The sequence below is a fragment of the Paracoccidioides lutzii genome, assembly GCF_000150705.2.
Source record: "Paracoccidioides lutzii Pb01 unplaced genomic scaffold supercont2.18, whole genome shotgun sequence".
NCBI classification, from domain to species: Eukaryota; Fungi; Ascomycota; class Eurotiomycetes; order Onygenales; family Ajellomycetaceae; genus Paracoccidioides; species Paracoccidioides lutzii.
Window position 1 is genome coordinate 507829 of NW_015440964.1, and position 16353 is coordinate 524181.

At 43.9% G+C, this 16353-nt stretch overlaps 3 protein-coding genes across 3 annotated transcripts; 2 read left to right on the top strand and 1 right to left on the bottom strand.

Annotated features, from left to right (window-relative positions):
• Positions 1–3357: 3357 nt before the first annotated feature.
• Positions 3358–3543, top strand: PAAG_12233 (hypothetical protein; the record flags this gene model as incomplete). The annotated part of the gene is made up of 1 exon (XM_015847748.1): positions 3358–3543. The coding sequence occupies one exon, from the start codon at positions 3358–3360 to the stop codon at positions 3541–3543; it is 186 nt and encodes a 61-aa protein (XP_015702660.1).
• Positions 3544–13036: 9493 nt separating this feature from the next.
• PAAG_06458 (dihydroorotate dehydrogenase) lies at positions 13037–14696 on the top strand (the record flags this gene model as incomplete). Its single annotated transcript, XM_002791673.1, has 2 exons — positions 13037–13516; positions 13590–14696. The coding sequence occupies 2 exons, from the start codon at positions 13037–13039 to the stop codon at positions 14694–14696; spliced, it is 1587 nt and encodes a 528-aa protein (XP_002791719.1).
• A 487-nt stretch (positions 14697–15183) lies between these two features.
• PAAG_06459 (ribose-5-phosphate isomerase B) lies at positions 15184–15660 on the bottom strand (the record flags this gene model as incomplete). The annotated part of the gene is made up of 1 exon (XM_002791674.2): positions 15184–15660. One exon carries the CDS (start codon positions 15658–15660, stop codon positions 15184–15186), a length of 477 nt encoding a protein of 158 aa, XP_002791720.1.
• Positions 15661–16353: the final 693 nt, after the last annotated feature.

Consider the following 16353-nt stretch of genomic DNA (forward strand, 5'->3'; position numbering starts at 1 on the left):
AGGAGGAACTGATATGTATACGAGTTTGCGTGCCGCCTTGCTGGAGAATGGGCGAGAACGCGGGTCTGATATAACCAAGGAATAGGTGGCGGGGAGGCGGGGGTGTGGGAGATGGGTATCGGGAACGGGATAGGGGGACGACAAAAAGAGCTGTGAGAGAAAATAACAGTGATATGGGTGAAAAAGAGACAGGGAGATGGGAGGGGGAAGCAGCCGGTATTTCGAGGGATGAGAGGTATCTCAAGAATAAATCAATCAGGCGTGCGCATTAAGTTTTCTCTTGTTCGGGATTATCGTGGACTTTTTATTTTGCTACGAGTCAGTGTTTGATGTGCCGCGGCAGCCTGGACCGACCAAGAAATGACACTCTCTCACCAACCACCATCAACAAAAATAAAAAAAAACCTTCGTAAACTCAACCCTCTGGAAATATCAGAAGAGTATTCTACGGGGTACTTCCACCATCGCCTCCTCTTCTTCGAAAGATACTATTCCAAAACCCCCTTAATAAGACTTTCCAACTCAAACATAACAGTGTCGACATAATTGACTACCCCCTTCAACCTTTCCTACACGTAAGTAATATCATCCTGAGACAAAACATCAAACATCCATCCGTTCAAGCTGTTTTCGGCTGTTTATTTTTTGTGATTTTCTATTCTTCATCAGTGGCAATGAAATTTTCTTAAAACACACCAGCCTCGCCTTGGCAAATCTCGGTGCCGTAACACCGTAATTATTCGTGGAAAGCTTGTGCTGGTGTCGGCGCGTACCTACATCGAACGTAATATTATTATATCGTTCTTGATCCATGGATGTTCGAGTTTGAGTCAGTTCGTGCCTTTTCTCTGAGGTATTGACAACGCATTCAGAAAAGTTTAAAAGACTTTGAATTTTTTGCCTTACCACGATGAGACAGACCACTGAAGAGTACGCGGAAATAATGGCGCAGTTGATTTGCCATAGGGAAATGTTTGTATTAACTATAGAAATGAGGTTGCAGCGCAGAAAAGCATATGATGGATGTTCGTGCAAAATCGAGTTTCTATTGTTTCCCTTCAGAGATCTCGACATAACTTTCTGTATAAAAATATCTTCGCCTCCAATGAGTAATGGGTTTCTCATGTTCTTCCGTTGAACTGTCCCATATACACAACATCCAGAGGACTTTATGATACATGAAATGCCTACAAGGTACTCGGGACATAGAATATCAACCTGTCAAATCGGAGAGCTGATGTAATCTAACCTGTCTTCCCATCAGCCACAGAACCCACGCCAAGCGCATCTCATGCTTTTATCTTAAAACCAAACTACAACTCACCCAGCTACGCAAACTTGGTAGCCATGCAATAATGACATCAGCGTATGGAGAAATTAATATAATCTCCATTCTCGTCTACTTTCGAGCTATCATATGCTGCAAATCATTACTCGCAGCAAAGGGTTTTCTCAGGAGAGCCTCGCGAGAGATGAATGGAATGCTGTTATTTTCGGGATTTCTCTTCCCCCTTCCTTATTGCTTCCCGTCCTCCGGCCGGTTTCATGTCAGTAATTTCGGCTACAGAAACCAAAAATCTTCTCTGTTTGGTTCGAGAAACCAGGGTCAAAGAAATGAAAAATAATTTCAGGTACCAACATCTGTGGTCTTCCGAGTTGAAATAAACATGAGATTTGTGAATGGTTCGACGTAATTGTTCAATAACCAATAAGGAGATGATGATTTCTATGTAAAAATTATAACCAGGAGAGCTGTTGAGCTAATTGCCATACTCCACCTTGGTACACAGTCCGGAACAGAGTATCCATACCTCATAACTCAAACAGCGAAAAAGTTTCAGCCCCTGAATAAAAATCAGGAAACTTCAGGAAGAGCAAAAGCATATCACTCAGAATCGCAAAAATCGGCTGGCAAAACAGCTCAGCAAAAAAAAAAAAAAAAAAAAAAAAAAAAAGAAAGGATAAAATATTACATCTGGACACCTGATCACAAATTTAAGATTATCTGCAAACTTCTGATCTGATAGTTCAGAGCCGAATCCGAGTCGGACAACAATGTGCCTAGTCAGGTCTTGAGCAACTATCCAACTAACCAACTAAAGCTTAGGTAGTTAGGGAGCAGCGGCCAGGAAGTGCACATGATTTTGATTTTTTTTTTCATTTGTTCTAGTGTTGGCAGTTTTGTAGCAGTTAATTATGTCGACTTTAGGGAAAGTTTATTATTGTTTATGTATTTATTTATGTATTTATTGATTTGATTTATTTATTTAATCTGTTATATATTGCGTGTTTGGTTGGGAAAAATAACAATCTCAGGGTAGAGGTATAAATGCAAACCAGCAACTTTGGAGTTTGCCTGTATATATAAATAGGGAAAAAAGATGTCTAGGTTCTCCGTCCAGTCCCTCCCCCCCCTTTTCTCCAGGCCCCAGAATAAACAGGAGCCATATAAGCAAGGCCCACTGACACTTAGGAATGACATTGCGGAGGAAGATGTCCCCCTGAAGAAGATATGGGGTCTGTGGTTATAATTACTGACAAGGGAGCCACATGCGGACCCCAAGTGGACATACACTGGCATGGTAGTCTGCTTAAACCACTGGGCCCCAACTGCTATTGTGGGGGCGAGAAGGTACTCTCTTTGACTTCCGCGAAGGTCGTAATTATTGTAGAGTTCTTTGGAGATAACTAGGAGTAAGGGGGTTCTGCTTTACCGGCCTTTTTTATTTTATTTTTATTTTTATTTTTTTTTTGATACGTCCATTATTCTCCGTTCACTTGATATTTCACCCCAAAACAATAAAGAAAACTTGAAAGGTTCTGACTGTATTATTTAATTTCGCGGGATATATCAAACCTCGAATTGCAAAAAACTCTCGATCAGGAGGATATCATCAATTGCCCCGCGTCTCTTGAGGAACGTACGTTCGTGCGCAGCTCGCCCCACCATGTATGTCTTCTACTCGGCTGAAACGAGGAAGATCCTAACAGCAAGCTACTCCGGCCAGTCAACATCTAAGCCCCCACTCACATGAAGCACTTGAAAAGCGTTGAGATGCTAAAGGGGAGAGAACAAAGCAAAATGGAAAAAGCGGCCAAAAAAATAAATAATAAATAAATATTATTATTATTATTATTATTAAATTAAAAAATTAAAAAAAACTTATGAAAGAACATATGACTCCTTACTCTACTCTCTGCTTAGACAATTATATGCGCACGAATCCCGTGCTCTATTCAAGTTAATGTATTCCCTATTGCCGAGCTCACTCTGAAACCATAGCTTCCCAGTCTTCCACAAACCGAAACGAATTTATTAACAATAATCTACCATTGCTGATGTATCAATCCGAGACTATGACGGCAGTTGGGGCATTTTCCTCTCGTGACCTTTGGACCCTTCAGGGTCCACATATGCAAATTATTCGACCTATGGAGTGTTTCGCCACCGGCTGCGATGCGATATTGGATGAAAAGGGCTGTATCCACCTCCTCAGGGTTGTTAGTGCTACCGATTGCCAAATTAGGGGTTCCAAGGTATGATCGACACCGTGGAGCTTAATAAATTGGATCTGAGGATAAAACAACGAGTTTTGGACGGTTTTACTTATTATCGTAGGGCCCAAAATTGCATGGACTGTCAGATGGCAGCGAGATGAAAAAATAGGCGGTGAGTGCTCTGTAAAAAGATTACCGTTGATCGTGGGTTTGAAAAAATAATAATAATAATAATAATAAATAATAAAAATAAACAAGTAAAAATTAAATAGATAATTAAATAAAAAATTGAACTTCATAAGCTGGGCCCACTATTTTAAAACCATGATCAACTGCATTAGATTAGGTAGGGTTAGTTAAAGGTAACGACCTGAGAAATATGATAATATCACCAATTACCATCAAAGTGCATGTAGAGATGTGTGTGAGATTTCCGTGAGATATAACTAGTGTATGTAGTTTTTATTGAGGGGAATGTCATGATCTGAATGTTTAAACCTTGCCAAAGTTATATATCCCAGCTGAGATTTTAAACCATGTTCAACTTTTTATAAACCATATTCTAACTGTACGCCGTAAAGTAGTTATTTGACTGTGATGGCGAACTGACCAACGGCTAAATTTTGAGTTTGCCGGCGTCATGCACGAAAAAATAAGAATACATAATAAATAATGCAACATAATCCTTAAGCAGCTTTATGCCTCGGGACAAGCCAACTCCTCCCCGGGCTCTGGCAACTCTAACGCCCTGCTCCACTTGGGATAGACCACAATATCTATATGTTGCTGAAGAAAATTGAAGCCAGCAGAATCGCTATAGATATAACAATTTAAGCGCTAATCAATTGCAACGCTTGGCAGATCATTTTACTCCATATCAGCAATTTTGGCTCGGGCACAGCATAGCCTTTTTCGTTTAATTTGACCTCTTTGAGGGTGCTGAAGCCGGAGGGTGGAGAAAAGCGGAAGGACCATCGTTTGTCTGCAGCCGACCAGAAACTTGGAAATCAAGGAAAATACTAAAAAGGCCTTGGCTGTGGAGACTGGCCTTTTGGAGGATGACAGTCTTGGAGTGACGGGTCTCGTTCGGTGTTTTCAGCCAATAAGGGGCTCATTCAGGGGGGGGGCATTTTCCGAGTCTTGAGCGAACGTCAAATGAACGGTAGATCCAACCCCGGGTGTCCATCCGGCTGTGGATGAAGGATTTCAACTGGCGTGCAGGGTTGGCCTTGTCATTAGTCCTGGGCTGGACAAGAACACGGGACAGCATGGTTAATCTAGATTACTTATTAGTTTGTTGGGGAGGGAAAGTGGCTCTGTGAGCAGAGCTTGGAGGAGTAGGAGGAGGCCCAAGATATTTTTTCTTTTACTGTTGCGGTGTTCAGGATCGTAGCAAGTTCTCCCCGTTGCAGAGTGCTCCGAATCGGATTTGCTTCATTGAAGGGACATCATACCAAAAACCATCATGTCGGAGCAGGAAAATGATTTTGGTTGCACGGTGAATCTCTCTTAGCTCTTTGATGTGAACTGATGATGATTGATCCTGCTGGTTGAGAAAACAAAACATGTTCCCCATGCTTGCTGGGTAAACACATTTACAAGTTTCTAGGCGAGCTTAGCGCACCACTCACGAGGCTTCTTAAGGGTCCCAGTGCTTGAAACAGCTAGCAATGTTGGGCGCTGACGGATCATAAGCTGCAGAGTGTGTGTGTGTGCCCTGTGCGTCCTGTCCATCCTGTTGACGACAACCTGTGGCGTCTCGTGTGCAGACATCGCACTGGCCAATACTCATGCTATGTCGAAATTCATGGGATACGGAGTAGTTAGAGCTCAGGGACGAATAATTCCTTCGCGCAGAGCACATAGAACTCTGGCTAACTTACTTATCTCTTTGAAAAGATCCCTCGGGCTTGCGATCGTTCTTAGTGCCACGGAGTACGGCTCTCAATACACACGGCCCTTTGTACCGTTTACTGTACCGTCGTACGGGTATTGGATCCGACCTCATCCTTCACATGGAGAACATTCATTTGATCTCGAAACCTGGCCTGGACGAAAAGAAGTCCACCATTCTTCGCTCCCTTGTTTGTTGCAGGAGATTGAGGTTGTTATACAAGGAATGACACGTCCTTTTTGTTGTCGCAATCATTCGGCCGTCCGATAATTGCTCAAATCTGCGAAGAGAACCATGGATGCTTTATCCACGGCTGAGTCAAATCCCTATCTATGTATCAAGAGCTGGCATAACGTTCTTGCATAGAAGGACAAGAACGGGCATCACATGGAAAAACAACATGGCAACACAGCATGTGCAGCTGCAAGCAAGACCAAAAGAAATTTTTCTGGGGTTCGGGAAGCGGTCCAAGGTTCCGGAACCAACATCGTTTTCATAAAACCACATGGAAAGATGGATTTGACAGAAACTGATTGCAGGAACACGCAGTGTAGGAAAAGGTGGGCGAGGCTGGTGGATGTCCCATTTTTGAGCAATCATCGTAGTCAAGAATTATCAGACGCCAACATGACAAACACTTCTACCCACCAACATACTCTCGGCCATCCATGATTTGAAACCAATTTATCTCATCTCATAACTACCCATTGTTCGCCAAGCTAAAAGCCTATCACCATAACCCGCTCCGTAGAAAAAATATCGTATGAGGTGTCAACCAGTTCGGCGCTTTCCAGTCCGTTCACTAGCAGCCTCCTCTCCTGGCAGTTTGTCAGGATCATGAACCTGGACGCCGAGCGACGCCGCGGCATCGATCACTTGATACTAACCTACATGTCTTCTTTGCTATCTGTGTAAGTACGGTCCACGGACCACTACGAAGGATGTAACTAATACAGAGAGCACTTCTGAGGCAGGTTTATGCATGCGTACAATTTTATCCATCCCATATAACTGTTGTCATTGCCTAAGTTAATTTCCTATTCTGGGGGTTACAATAAACCATCATCGTTGTCCCCTGAACATCAAGAGATTTAACTTCACAGAATAGTAATTGTGGGCAACAGCAATCAATTTTTACCCCCAATATCTGGCTTACATCCAGGATACCGAAGTTGGATGGATGGATGGATGGAGCACGGCAGGTCTCTATTATTTAAAACTGCTAAGTTCTACCATTACTTCCTACTCATGCGGATACATAGAGCCTACCCAGGTACACACCCACTCAGCCCTAAGGCTTCTGTTTTACTCCTCCCCGAACCTCAGGACCCCAGGATGGAGTAGTTACTGAGCTTCGAGGAACGACTAAACCAGGAAACTAACCCCATCCTCCCCGGGCCCCGAGGCGGCTCTTCAACGGGGTTGGGGAACACGGCGATTGAACGGAGAAATGATCCTTTTGATGCAACTCGTTGCACAAACATCCAAGATCTATAGACCAATCAGATGCCCCAGCACTGTTTCCCTCATTCCGGCAAGGTCAAAGAATAACGATGGAAAGGAAACAAGCCTTTGAAAAGTGGGTGGGTTCCAATTAAGTTGAACATATCTCACTGAAAGTGTTGCGACTGACAGATGGATCAGAACCAGAAATGTCTCACGACTCAAGAAGAGCTGCACACACAATTCAGCATAATAATAAGGATTGATACAACAGGGTAACTATTCATGGATCTTGGCCCTGACTCGCGAAAATTTAGCTCCTGTGTGTTGTACAGACCATGACAGATCTGAAGAAATGTTAACCACGGGTTGACCATGTTTTCTTTTTCAATGAAACTGTCAGGGATCCCGTGTTGGGTTCCTGGGTAGTTAGAACGAATTTAGAAGGATTCTAGAAGATATGGAGCATTGTGTCAAGCTCATGTCCGCTCCATGCTTTATTTTCTCTGCGCAGGATTGCCCATGCCCAAAATTTGAGCCCTCGCAATAATACATATATATACCAGGCACCGCAACCAGAGGAGGCTTGAACTTTAAAACAACACTCACTTCACGTTCAGAGTCCGCCGCATTTTCCTGGGAGCTTTTGCTCTATGAATTCCCCCAATGTCTCGTAAAAAGCCTCAAAACGCATGCCAGAGAAACAAGTTTTTGCTTGTTCTCCTTCCAGCAATACTAGCGGGCTATGCCAACATTGCTGCTGTCTCCGGCGACGTCATCTCGCTTAGGTATCAATGTGCATCCAAGTCGTTAGGGTCAGGTCGCCTAGACAACAGAGAGAGCCCTTATTTATTATTCTGTTCATGTATTATGCAACGATGGATGTGAGTTCTATCTCGGGCCAAGATCCGTTTTCACGGAATCATGACGACTTTTGCATCGAATAAAGTTTTGGACTGGTTAGATGCTCAAACTACGAGCAAGCAAATGGCGGAACACTCTGAATATTTAGATACGGTGTAACTAGTAACTAGTGGCCCGTGTGTTTTCTCGAGCTCCTATTCTTAATACTCGATATCTCCCAAAATGACTGCCATGGCGCTGAGCTATAGGCAATTGGCTAGAACTATCCATTGGATACTTGTCAAGAAATGGATAATCGAAGAAAGACAAAATTACCGTGAGAGGGATGGAGAAAGGCTTCGTGGAGGGCGATTTAATTTTCAACCCCTCTTATCTTATCCCGATGGCGGATTATCGTGTTCAATGTCTTGACAACTCAAAAGCAGGATGGAAGGAGAATAATTTTCCAGTGGGAAACCGGTCCTTTGTAGTTAAGGGACACAGATTTGCAAGGGAACGGTGTGTTGTGTTCTCTGTCAAGAAGTTTTCATAAATTTAAGTAAAAGAGGATATAAAAGAGGATAGATAACCTGACAGATTGATGTCAACAGGTGGTTAAATTCCAAGACACGTATGCTGCCTACATATATCATCATTCGACTCTTCTGAATTATCCAGCCTATCTCGACCCGATTTTCGACCTATCATAAACAATTCTAATGTCAGCCTTAGTTTGTCCTGACCTGACTTTAGAGATCCCGATATATGCGATGCGACCAGGTCTCGGTTCAAAGGCATCGGCCTATTTTACATACATGTAGTGCTGGAAGACACTCTGCAACAGCCCGAAATAGAAAATGGCGGTAACCCAAATGGCAGCATCGCTGTTAAGTCTGTTCTATGGTCAACTGGGTTTAAAAAAAATAATAATAATAACCCTATATAGTAACTTGAGGGTTGGCTTCCTGATTACCCGCGTATTTTTAAATCATATCCCTATATCCAGCACAGGCCACCGAGAAGAGGGAGGGGTTCTAGATTAGTCACATGGAAATCGGATGCTTACAGTGCCTAAGACCACTGAATCAGACCCCTTGTTGGGACACTCTGACGCTTATTTGTGCATTGATCCAGACAATTGAGAAGTTTTTGAACGGCTTATCTGGGAATAGAGAAGCGACCAATTTCTCGCGGTTAGCTCGAATCCAAAACCATTGCGTGCAGCTATGTGTAGCCGCCAAGCTTCGGCAGTTTGCATAGTCAGGTGGAGCACGGAGAAAAAAGGGGAGCCACTGTGGAAAAGTGGAGGATGACTATTTTTAAGCATAAAATATCCTGGAGGAACATTTCCCCGGAGCGACAACATAACTTTTAAGAATGAAAGCGACGAAAGAGATTGAGGTGATTTTGATATTACATTCCTTGTTCATGAAATGAGCAATCTCCGGGGTTAATCTTCCGGAATATACCCACGGAGAACACTCCGATTACCCTGGTCTCAAAATAATGCCAAAGGACAAGATTTATTCTTGAACATAATGCGCATTCTATTGGATATCATCATTTCTCATGGCAGCATCTTACTTCTCAGATTGGACCTAGAGGTCTCCTGTTGTCCTCGGATATTTAAATGTCCAACCGGCCACGGCATATGTCATCTCGTGACCATATTAGTTGAAGGATATCAAGAGGAAAGGCATTTTGAAACAAATCTCCGCGATCAATCTCGGACCTGGCGCAAACAACAAGGGAGAATAGAGGCAATCCCCAACAATCAATTCGCAGGGTCAGTGCATCATCCCTGACGCATGACCATCGGAAAACATACCCGCTAATTATTCACAACAACCAGGTCAAAAGCTAGCGGAATTAATCTCTCCAGGCGATGGAGTAGCACAACGGAGTAGCACTACATAAAACAGGATCGACCCTGACACGTTTGCGCGTTCCTTATATATATATATATATATATATATATCATCTTCAATAATTTATATCTCAGGCCGATTTTTTGACGAAGTGGCTGACAGCTTGGGATCAATACGTGTGATGAGGGTAAAGATGTATTCGAACTCGGTTACCCTTTTTTTTAGGTTGCATTTTTGGCGGATTTGTACACGATGACGGCGCATGTCATGTCGCATCGCAAGAGCATTCTCATGATCACTGAGGACGGATACATATCTGTTCCTGCGATTTTAAACTTTTCTCACCTTCATTCTGGAAATAGTGACGTCAATGGAGCCTACAGATGAATCCCGTCCCTGCTGACAGGTGGCGCTACAGGGATTAACTGATTTTTTGTCGCAACTATCTGACTGTGTCCGCATGCGGTCAGAAAACGCGGCGATCGCTTTTGTTTTGGATTGTGGAAGAGGAACAATAACCTACCGATATACAAAATATTAACCTCAGTCTATCCTGCCAATTCGGATAAGAAGGGTTATAGGTGGTCGCTAAGAAGAATTGATGAGGAGGGACTTTGTCAGGATCCTAGCTAGGCAGAATGCATGGATAGACGCTTAATTTCTATCAAGGGTTGAGTGGCACTCACTAATGTATCCGTGATATGTTACTAACATATCCCTCTACGAACGAGGGTAAAAGTTTTCCCCGTTGCAGTTCAAAATTGTATTGGTGTAGGCATAGGAGACACACATGAAATTATTCGTTCATTTAATGTTAGAGGTTACTCTGCCCCGTGTGTATGGAGAAAAACACTGGATGAGGTGTTTTCTTACCGCTTTTAACCTGGTTTATAGTAAGATAAGTTCACTCCAAAGAGAGCAGAAAACTCCCAGATATTTCGTCAGTTTGAGACATCTTTGACTACTATCTAGCAAGCTTGGCCGGTTGATCGCAGGTCGCTTTGAAACTGGCGAGCAGTAGGTGGTCAGTTGCTGAAATCTGGAAGTCCTAGCCTCTAAGCATTCACTGTAGGCACTCCCTCATATCGTGTTGACCAAAGGGGTAAACGTATACTGTTTTGATATAGGACAACATACACTTACCTCCACGAGAAAGGTTGGGGGGAAAAGATACTGCAATGATGTCGTCCTTAAAACGTGATTATTTGTTCCCATGATGGGAGGAATGAAAGTCGTATGTTTCCGTTGTCGAAGTTGACCTCACACTCTTTTACTTATAAGGATATGATGAACCTTTGGATGCTTATATTAGCCCATAGCATTTGAATAGAATAACGAATGTGTTCTGGCATCCGAAATGCGACTGGCTATTGAGAGAGCACCTTTAGGCTCGGTACCATAGATAGGCCACAGTATATTCCGAAAGGATTGAAGTATGCTTCGGAATTTGTGATGTATCTAGGTGGCACAGAGACAAGTTTCTCGGAGGACCCGCTTGCGATGTATCAAATCCAAAATTTTCCATGTTGATGTGCTAGCTTTTTTTTAATTTGCTTGACAGAACACAGTTGGAGATTGACTGTTGTCTAAATCATATGGATTTAACCCGAGAGAACCAGCGTCGGCTCCAATGAATGAAGTGAAAGGGAATATACTGCTGTTGGCTTGAAATTTCATAAATACCACGAAATATGAGTTATCCACTGTGTGCTGAGTGTAAGCTCACGAAGAGATCCTCCCTGGCAGTATGTTTGACTTGTGTGTAGGAATCCACCATTTTACTTTATGAAGTAGCTTATTGGCACCTACATCGATTTTCATTGCTGTCAATGAATTTGAAGGAGACTGACAAGATCTTCAAAGAACATGACAGAGAACAACAGTTGGAAAACCACCCAGACTTCCAGCTTCAGTTTTCCGGATTATGCAAATAGCATAACAGGAGGCAACCATATAGACTGATTCCCTGCACGTTATCCACATCCCAATGGTAAGTCTGCAGCCACTAAGGCTTTGGCAAGAGAGATGATAGATCATGATTCCGCTCGGTATAAAGCCGATGGGGAATCTGTGCAAGGCGAAAAGAGTATAGATCATGTTCGACCCAATCTACCGGAATGTCATGGGAGGTATTCCGAGGATCTTCTGAACTCGAGAAGACAATTAGCCGACAATAGACTTGTGGCAAAGCAACAGGCGTTGATGTTAACAGAGCGGTTCCACAGCCACATCTCAGTGAGCCATGAGGTGATGAATCAGAGAACCAACCTCAGAGGAAGTTCTCTAAGAGGTCCTATATCCCATGATTTGGAAAATAAATATATATAGATGGTATATCACTCCATCGGAACACATCCTCCAGCTCTCTTTTGATATGCAAACCATGTCAAGGAAAAGTAACGGCCTTTCCGATGCTTTCGATATCCCGGACGCACATGGTAGAGAACCTATAGTAACTTGCACAACCCCGTTAACCCCACCATCCATATTAGACGTTTGGGTTAGATCATGCCTCATCGATAGGTAGTGAGTTCCATATTTTGATTCGCGGCTCACGAGAAAAACAAGAAAAGAAAACCTGTGCAAATCTGGCTTCGTTTCCCTTGGGTAAAAGACCTGTTGGACGGGGTTTCCATGACTTAAACAATTCAGACGTTCTCTCTCTGGTTAACCATTATTCACACCTCCCGTTGGAATACCTTGAGACGTCCAGACGAGCTCTGTGGTGAGGTCGTCCCCCGGGCTCGTCCAATTCCAGCAGGCAATTTGCCCTTTCAAACGTCGAGGTGATGTTGAGTACGGTAAACTGATGCCAAACGAAGCCTCTGTATAAAACCGGGATATCAGACATGCAACAGAGGGTGACCCGGGTACCAGGATTCAAATTAGCATTATCCAAACGAGGGATTCAAGTGAAAGACAAAACATGAAATTTGTTCAGCTGGCAGTTGTCGAACAGTCGGCAATAAGTATTCCCGGGACCGGCATCGCTGACCTCATCACCCAATTGTACAGATCAATCTTCGACCTCAATTTGACAGAGATATTTTGCGATATCACCCATTGCGCACCAAATCGTGCCCAGAATACTAGTTGGAAATAAATTTATGTAAGTGTGACTTTATCTCATATTATATTTTGGGTTTGTTGACCATGGCACTCCCTCCTTGTACCCCAATTCGATGTTGTGTGCATCTCTTACATATGCTGGTCACATCCTAATCGTTTTTGGATCCAACTTTGGAATTATGATTACCATGCTTTTATAGCTGCCGAGTCTTTGCTAAAGAAATTGATTGCTTTTATGTTATTCAATTTCTTAAATATCCTCTGATCATGGTTTATTGTACTCTGATGGTTCAGGGGTTGTTGCTCTGTCCTGGCTCAATAGTTGGAGTAGATATTAACCATTAAATAGATCGCTGGAACACATTAAAATACTCCATATTATTGATGGGAAACTAGTAGACCCTTTGTCTTACTTTTTGCAATGGCCCTCAGTAACAATGGTCGGATTCCGGGGTTAACATTCCTAAATTTGGGAGCCATGTCCCGCAATTCCCCCTCGCACCGTCTATATTGTCTTTGTCGACAACTTGTGGTTCAAAGGTCTTCATTCTTGTCTAGGTCAAATTTGCGATTTAACTCCAGTAGCGTTTCTTCGGCTAGTGCTTCAACAGCTGAAGCTGCCAAAGTTGCCTCAGAGAAGGCGAACCCCCCGACTAGAAAATTGAAGAGATATTTTCTAGGAACCTCGCTAATTCTCCTGCTTTGGGGAGGCTATCTCTATGCGACTGATACTCGAGCTAGTGCCCACCGGTGGATTGTCCCGCGGTTGATCAGGTGGTATTATCCTGATGCGGAAGATGCTCATCATGCTGGAGTTCACTGGTTGAAAGTTCTCTACAATCTTGGCCTCCACCCTCGAGAAAGGGGAAACCCAGATGGTGATGGTAAACTTGTGACTAAGGTGGAGTATATTATTTCCCAAGTGTTTTTCTTTCTATTTTGTAGTAGATCCGTTTGCTAACCATCAAAATCAGGTATTTGGGTATACTCTTTGCAACCCAATTGGGATATCTGGTGGCCTTGACAAGGACGCAGAGATCCCTTCTGCCCTGTTTGAATTGGGACCTGCCATTGTTGAGGTTGGAGGAACTACTCCGCTCCCTCAGGAAGGAAACCCCAGAAGTCGAGTGTTCCGGATCGTCTCCCAGGATGCTATGATTAATCGTTACGGACTTAACTCAAAAGGAGCAGACCATATGGCATCCGTTCTCAAACAGCGAGTTCGCGACTTTGCTTATGCCCATGGCTTTGGATCCAGCGAGTCGGCAGAGGAGCGAGTGCTCAATGGAGAGGCAGGCGTTCCGGCGGGCAGTCTTACCGATGGTAAACTCCTCGCTGTCCAAGTTGCGAAAAACAAAGTTACTCCGGAGACAGATATTGAAGCTGTCAAGAAAGACTACGTCTACTGCGTGAACCGACTAGGAAAGTATGCAGATATCATCGTTGTGAACGTGTCGAGCCCTAATACTCCTGGTCTGAGAACTCTACAGGAATCTGGCCCCCTCACTTCGTTATTAAAGGGCGTAGTCGAAGCTGCGAAACAAACAGATCGGAACAACAAGCCTTACGTGATGGTCAAAGTAAGCCCTGATGAAGATACAGACGAGCAGATTAGTGGCATTTGCGATGCCGTCTGGGCATCTGGAGTGGACGGTGTCATTGTAGGAAACACAACCAAAACGAGGCCTGAACCACTTCCCAAGGGCTACAAGCTGTCCACCCGCGAACAGGAAACGTTGGGAGAGACGGGCGGATTTTCTGGCCCACATCTGTTTGACAAAACCGTCTCACTTGTCTCGAGATATCGAAAGTTGCTTAAGAAAAAGATGCTGTCCGAAGACACTACTGAAAGTGCACCATCATCGGAAACTGGGACGGTGACGGCACCGGTGAAATCCCACTTGGTTCCAAAGGTGATTTTTGCATCTGGAGGGATCACGAATGGGGAACAGGCTGCGAAAGCTCTAGATGCTGGGGCCAATGTTGCGATGCTGTATACTGGATTGGTTTACGGGGGAAGTGGAACCATTACGAGGATGAAAGAGGAGATGCGGGAACTCAAGGACAAGGCAGAGAAGTAATATGGTTGGTTTGACATGTGAATTATTATTTTATTGCGTATGGTGGCTGTTTGATCTGTACGCATGGCGTTGTCCATGGGTGGGGAAATGGGGTGATAGAAAAGGCATGTGTCTGTGAAATCAACAATACATCTAGAAGAACAACAGTATCAAACATCACTTCTTTGCTAATTCCTTCTTCCTAGATTGCTTGAAGCAAAACTTGGTTATCCGTATATTTAGTTTTCTTTTTCCTACCAGAAAGAGAAAAAGCAGCAGCCGAAAAGCCGTCGATAAACCCCAGAATACATAAACGGAATTTTAAATATGGGAAATCCAAGCCCACACGCCTCTTCTCCGGTCTTTTCTTCTTCCACAACTCAAATCAAACTAGTATAAAAAGAAAGAAAGGAGAAAAACTAATCATATCCGCTCGAATGCTCAAATCAGCCCAGAAAGGAACAAAAATAGCCCCATTTTCTAAATTTAAAATCTTCCAGGGACAATCTTAGCAAGCAAATTTAGCCTCGTACTCGCCAATGATCTTCACCTTAGCTGCAGAGGCACTGCTGCTATCAAAACGATAGTTCAGCCAGTCAGCAGCCAACTTCTTCGCCAGCTCAATGCCAATAACTCTCTGACCAAAGCAGAGGACCTGTGCATTATTGCTGAGTACAGCCCTCTCGACAGAGAATGGGTCGTGGGCGGTAACGGCACGGATGCCGGGAACCTTATTGGCGGCAATCGCCACACCTAAACCAGTTCCACAGACCAGAAGGGCGCGGTCCGCTTTCCTCTCCTTGACTAGTTGTGCAGCCTGCACGGCGACGTGTGGGTAGGCGGTCTTGTCAGAAGCGGAGGGGACGCCAACGTCGGTGACAGAGGAAACTAGAGGGTTGGATGACAGGTGGGCTTTCAGGATTTCTTTGTAGCTGTGGCCAGCTTCGTCGCAAGCGATGACGATGCGGAGGGGGGCAGGTGACATTTGTGTGGGGTAGGAATCGTAGATTTTGCTAGGGTTTGAGGCTTTTGTTTTGCTTGATGAAAGCTTCTTGTCTTTCAATGAGAGGATGATACCGCGCAGCAGTTATTATAGGGGCGAATCCGGGACGTGATTTGGGGAAAGGAGGAATTCTAAAGGTAGCGGGTGGACTAAGACTGCGGTGCATAGTCCATAGTTAACTGCATGTTGACTGCGTTAGCCCCACACATGTTCCTCCTGGCGTCCTCTTATGATTAGCTGGGCTTTTGCTCAGGGTTGTAATTGTTTGATTTTCTACTTCCGAAACTTCGATTTCTCCCTTTTTTTTTTTTTTTTTTTTTTTTTTTTTTTTTTTTTTTCCAGCTCCGAAGTTCGATACCCGGGTGAATGCGGCGAATAACATTGGGCGATCACCAGTTGCACTTGGAATCCTTGCATGTCAACCCCATATTGCCCAGTGTCTAGAGAAAGGTAAGATGGGCTTATCCAATGGGTCTCGCCTGAAACAAATAAGAGGGCGGTCATTAATTCGCTTCTTCGCCGTTCCGACTGAGAGGGTCCTTTAATATGGCCAAAAACCTGGCAAAGATACCATAAAAACCGAAATCGGTTTAATATGATGTTTGCAAACCCTCCATTTCTATCCAACCGATTATGTCACCGTGATGTAGATATCCCAGTCTAGGTGGAGAGCAA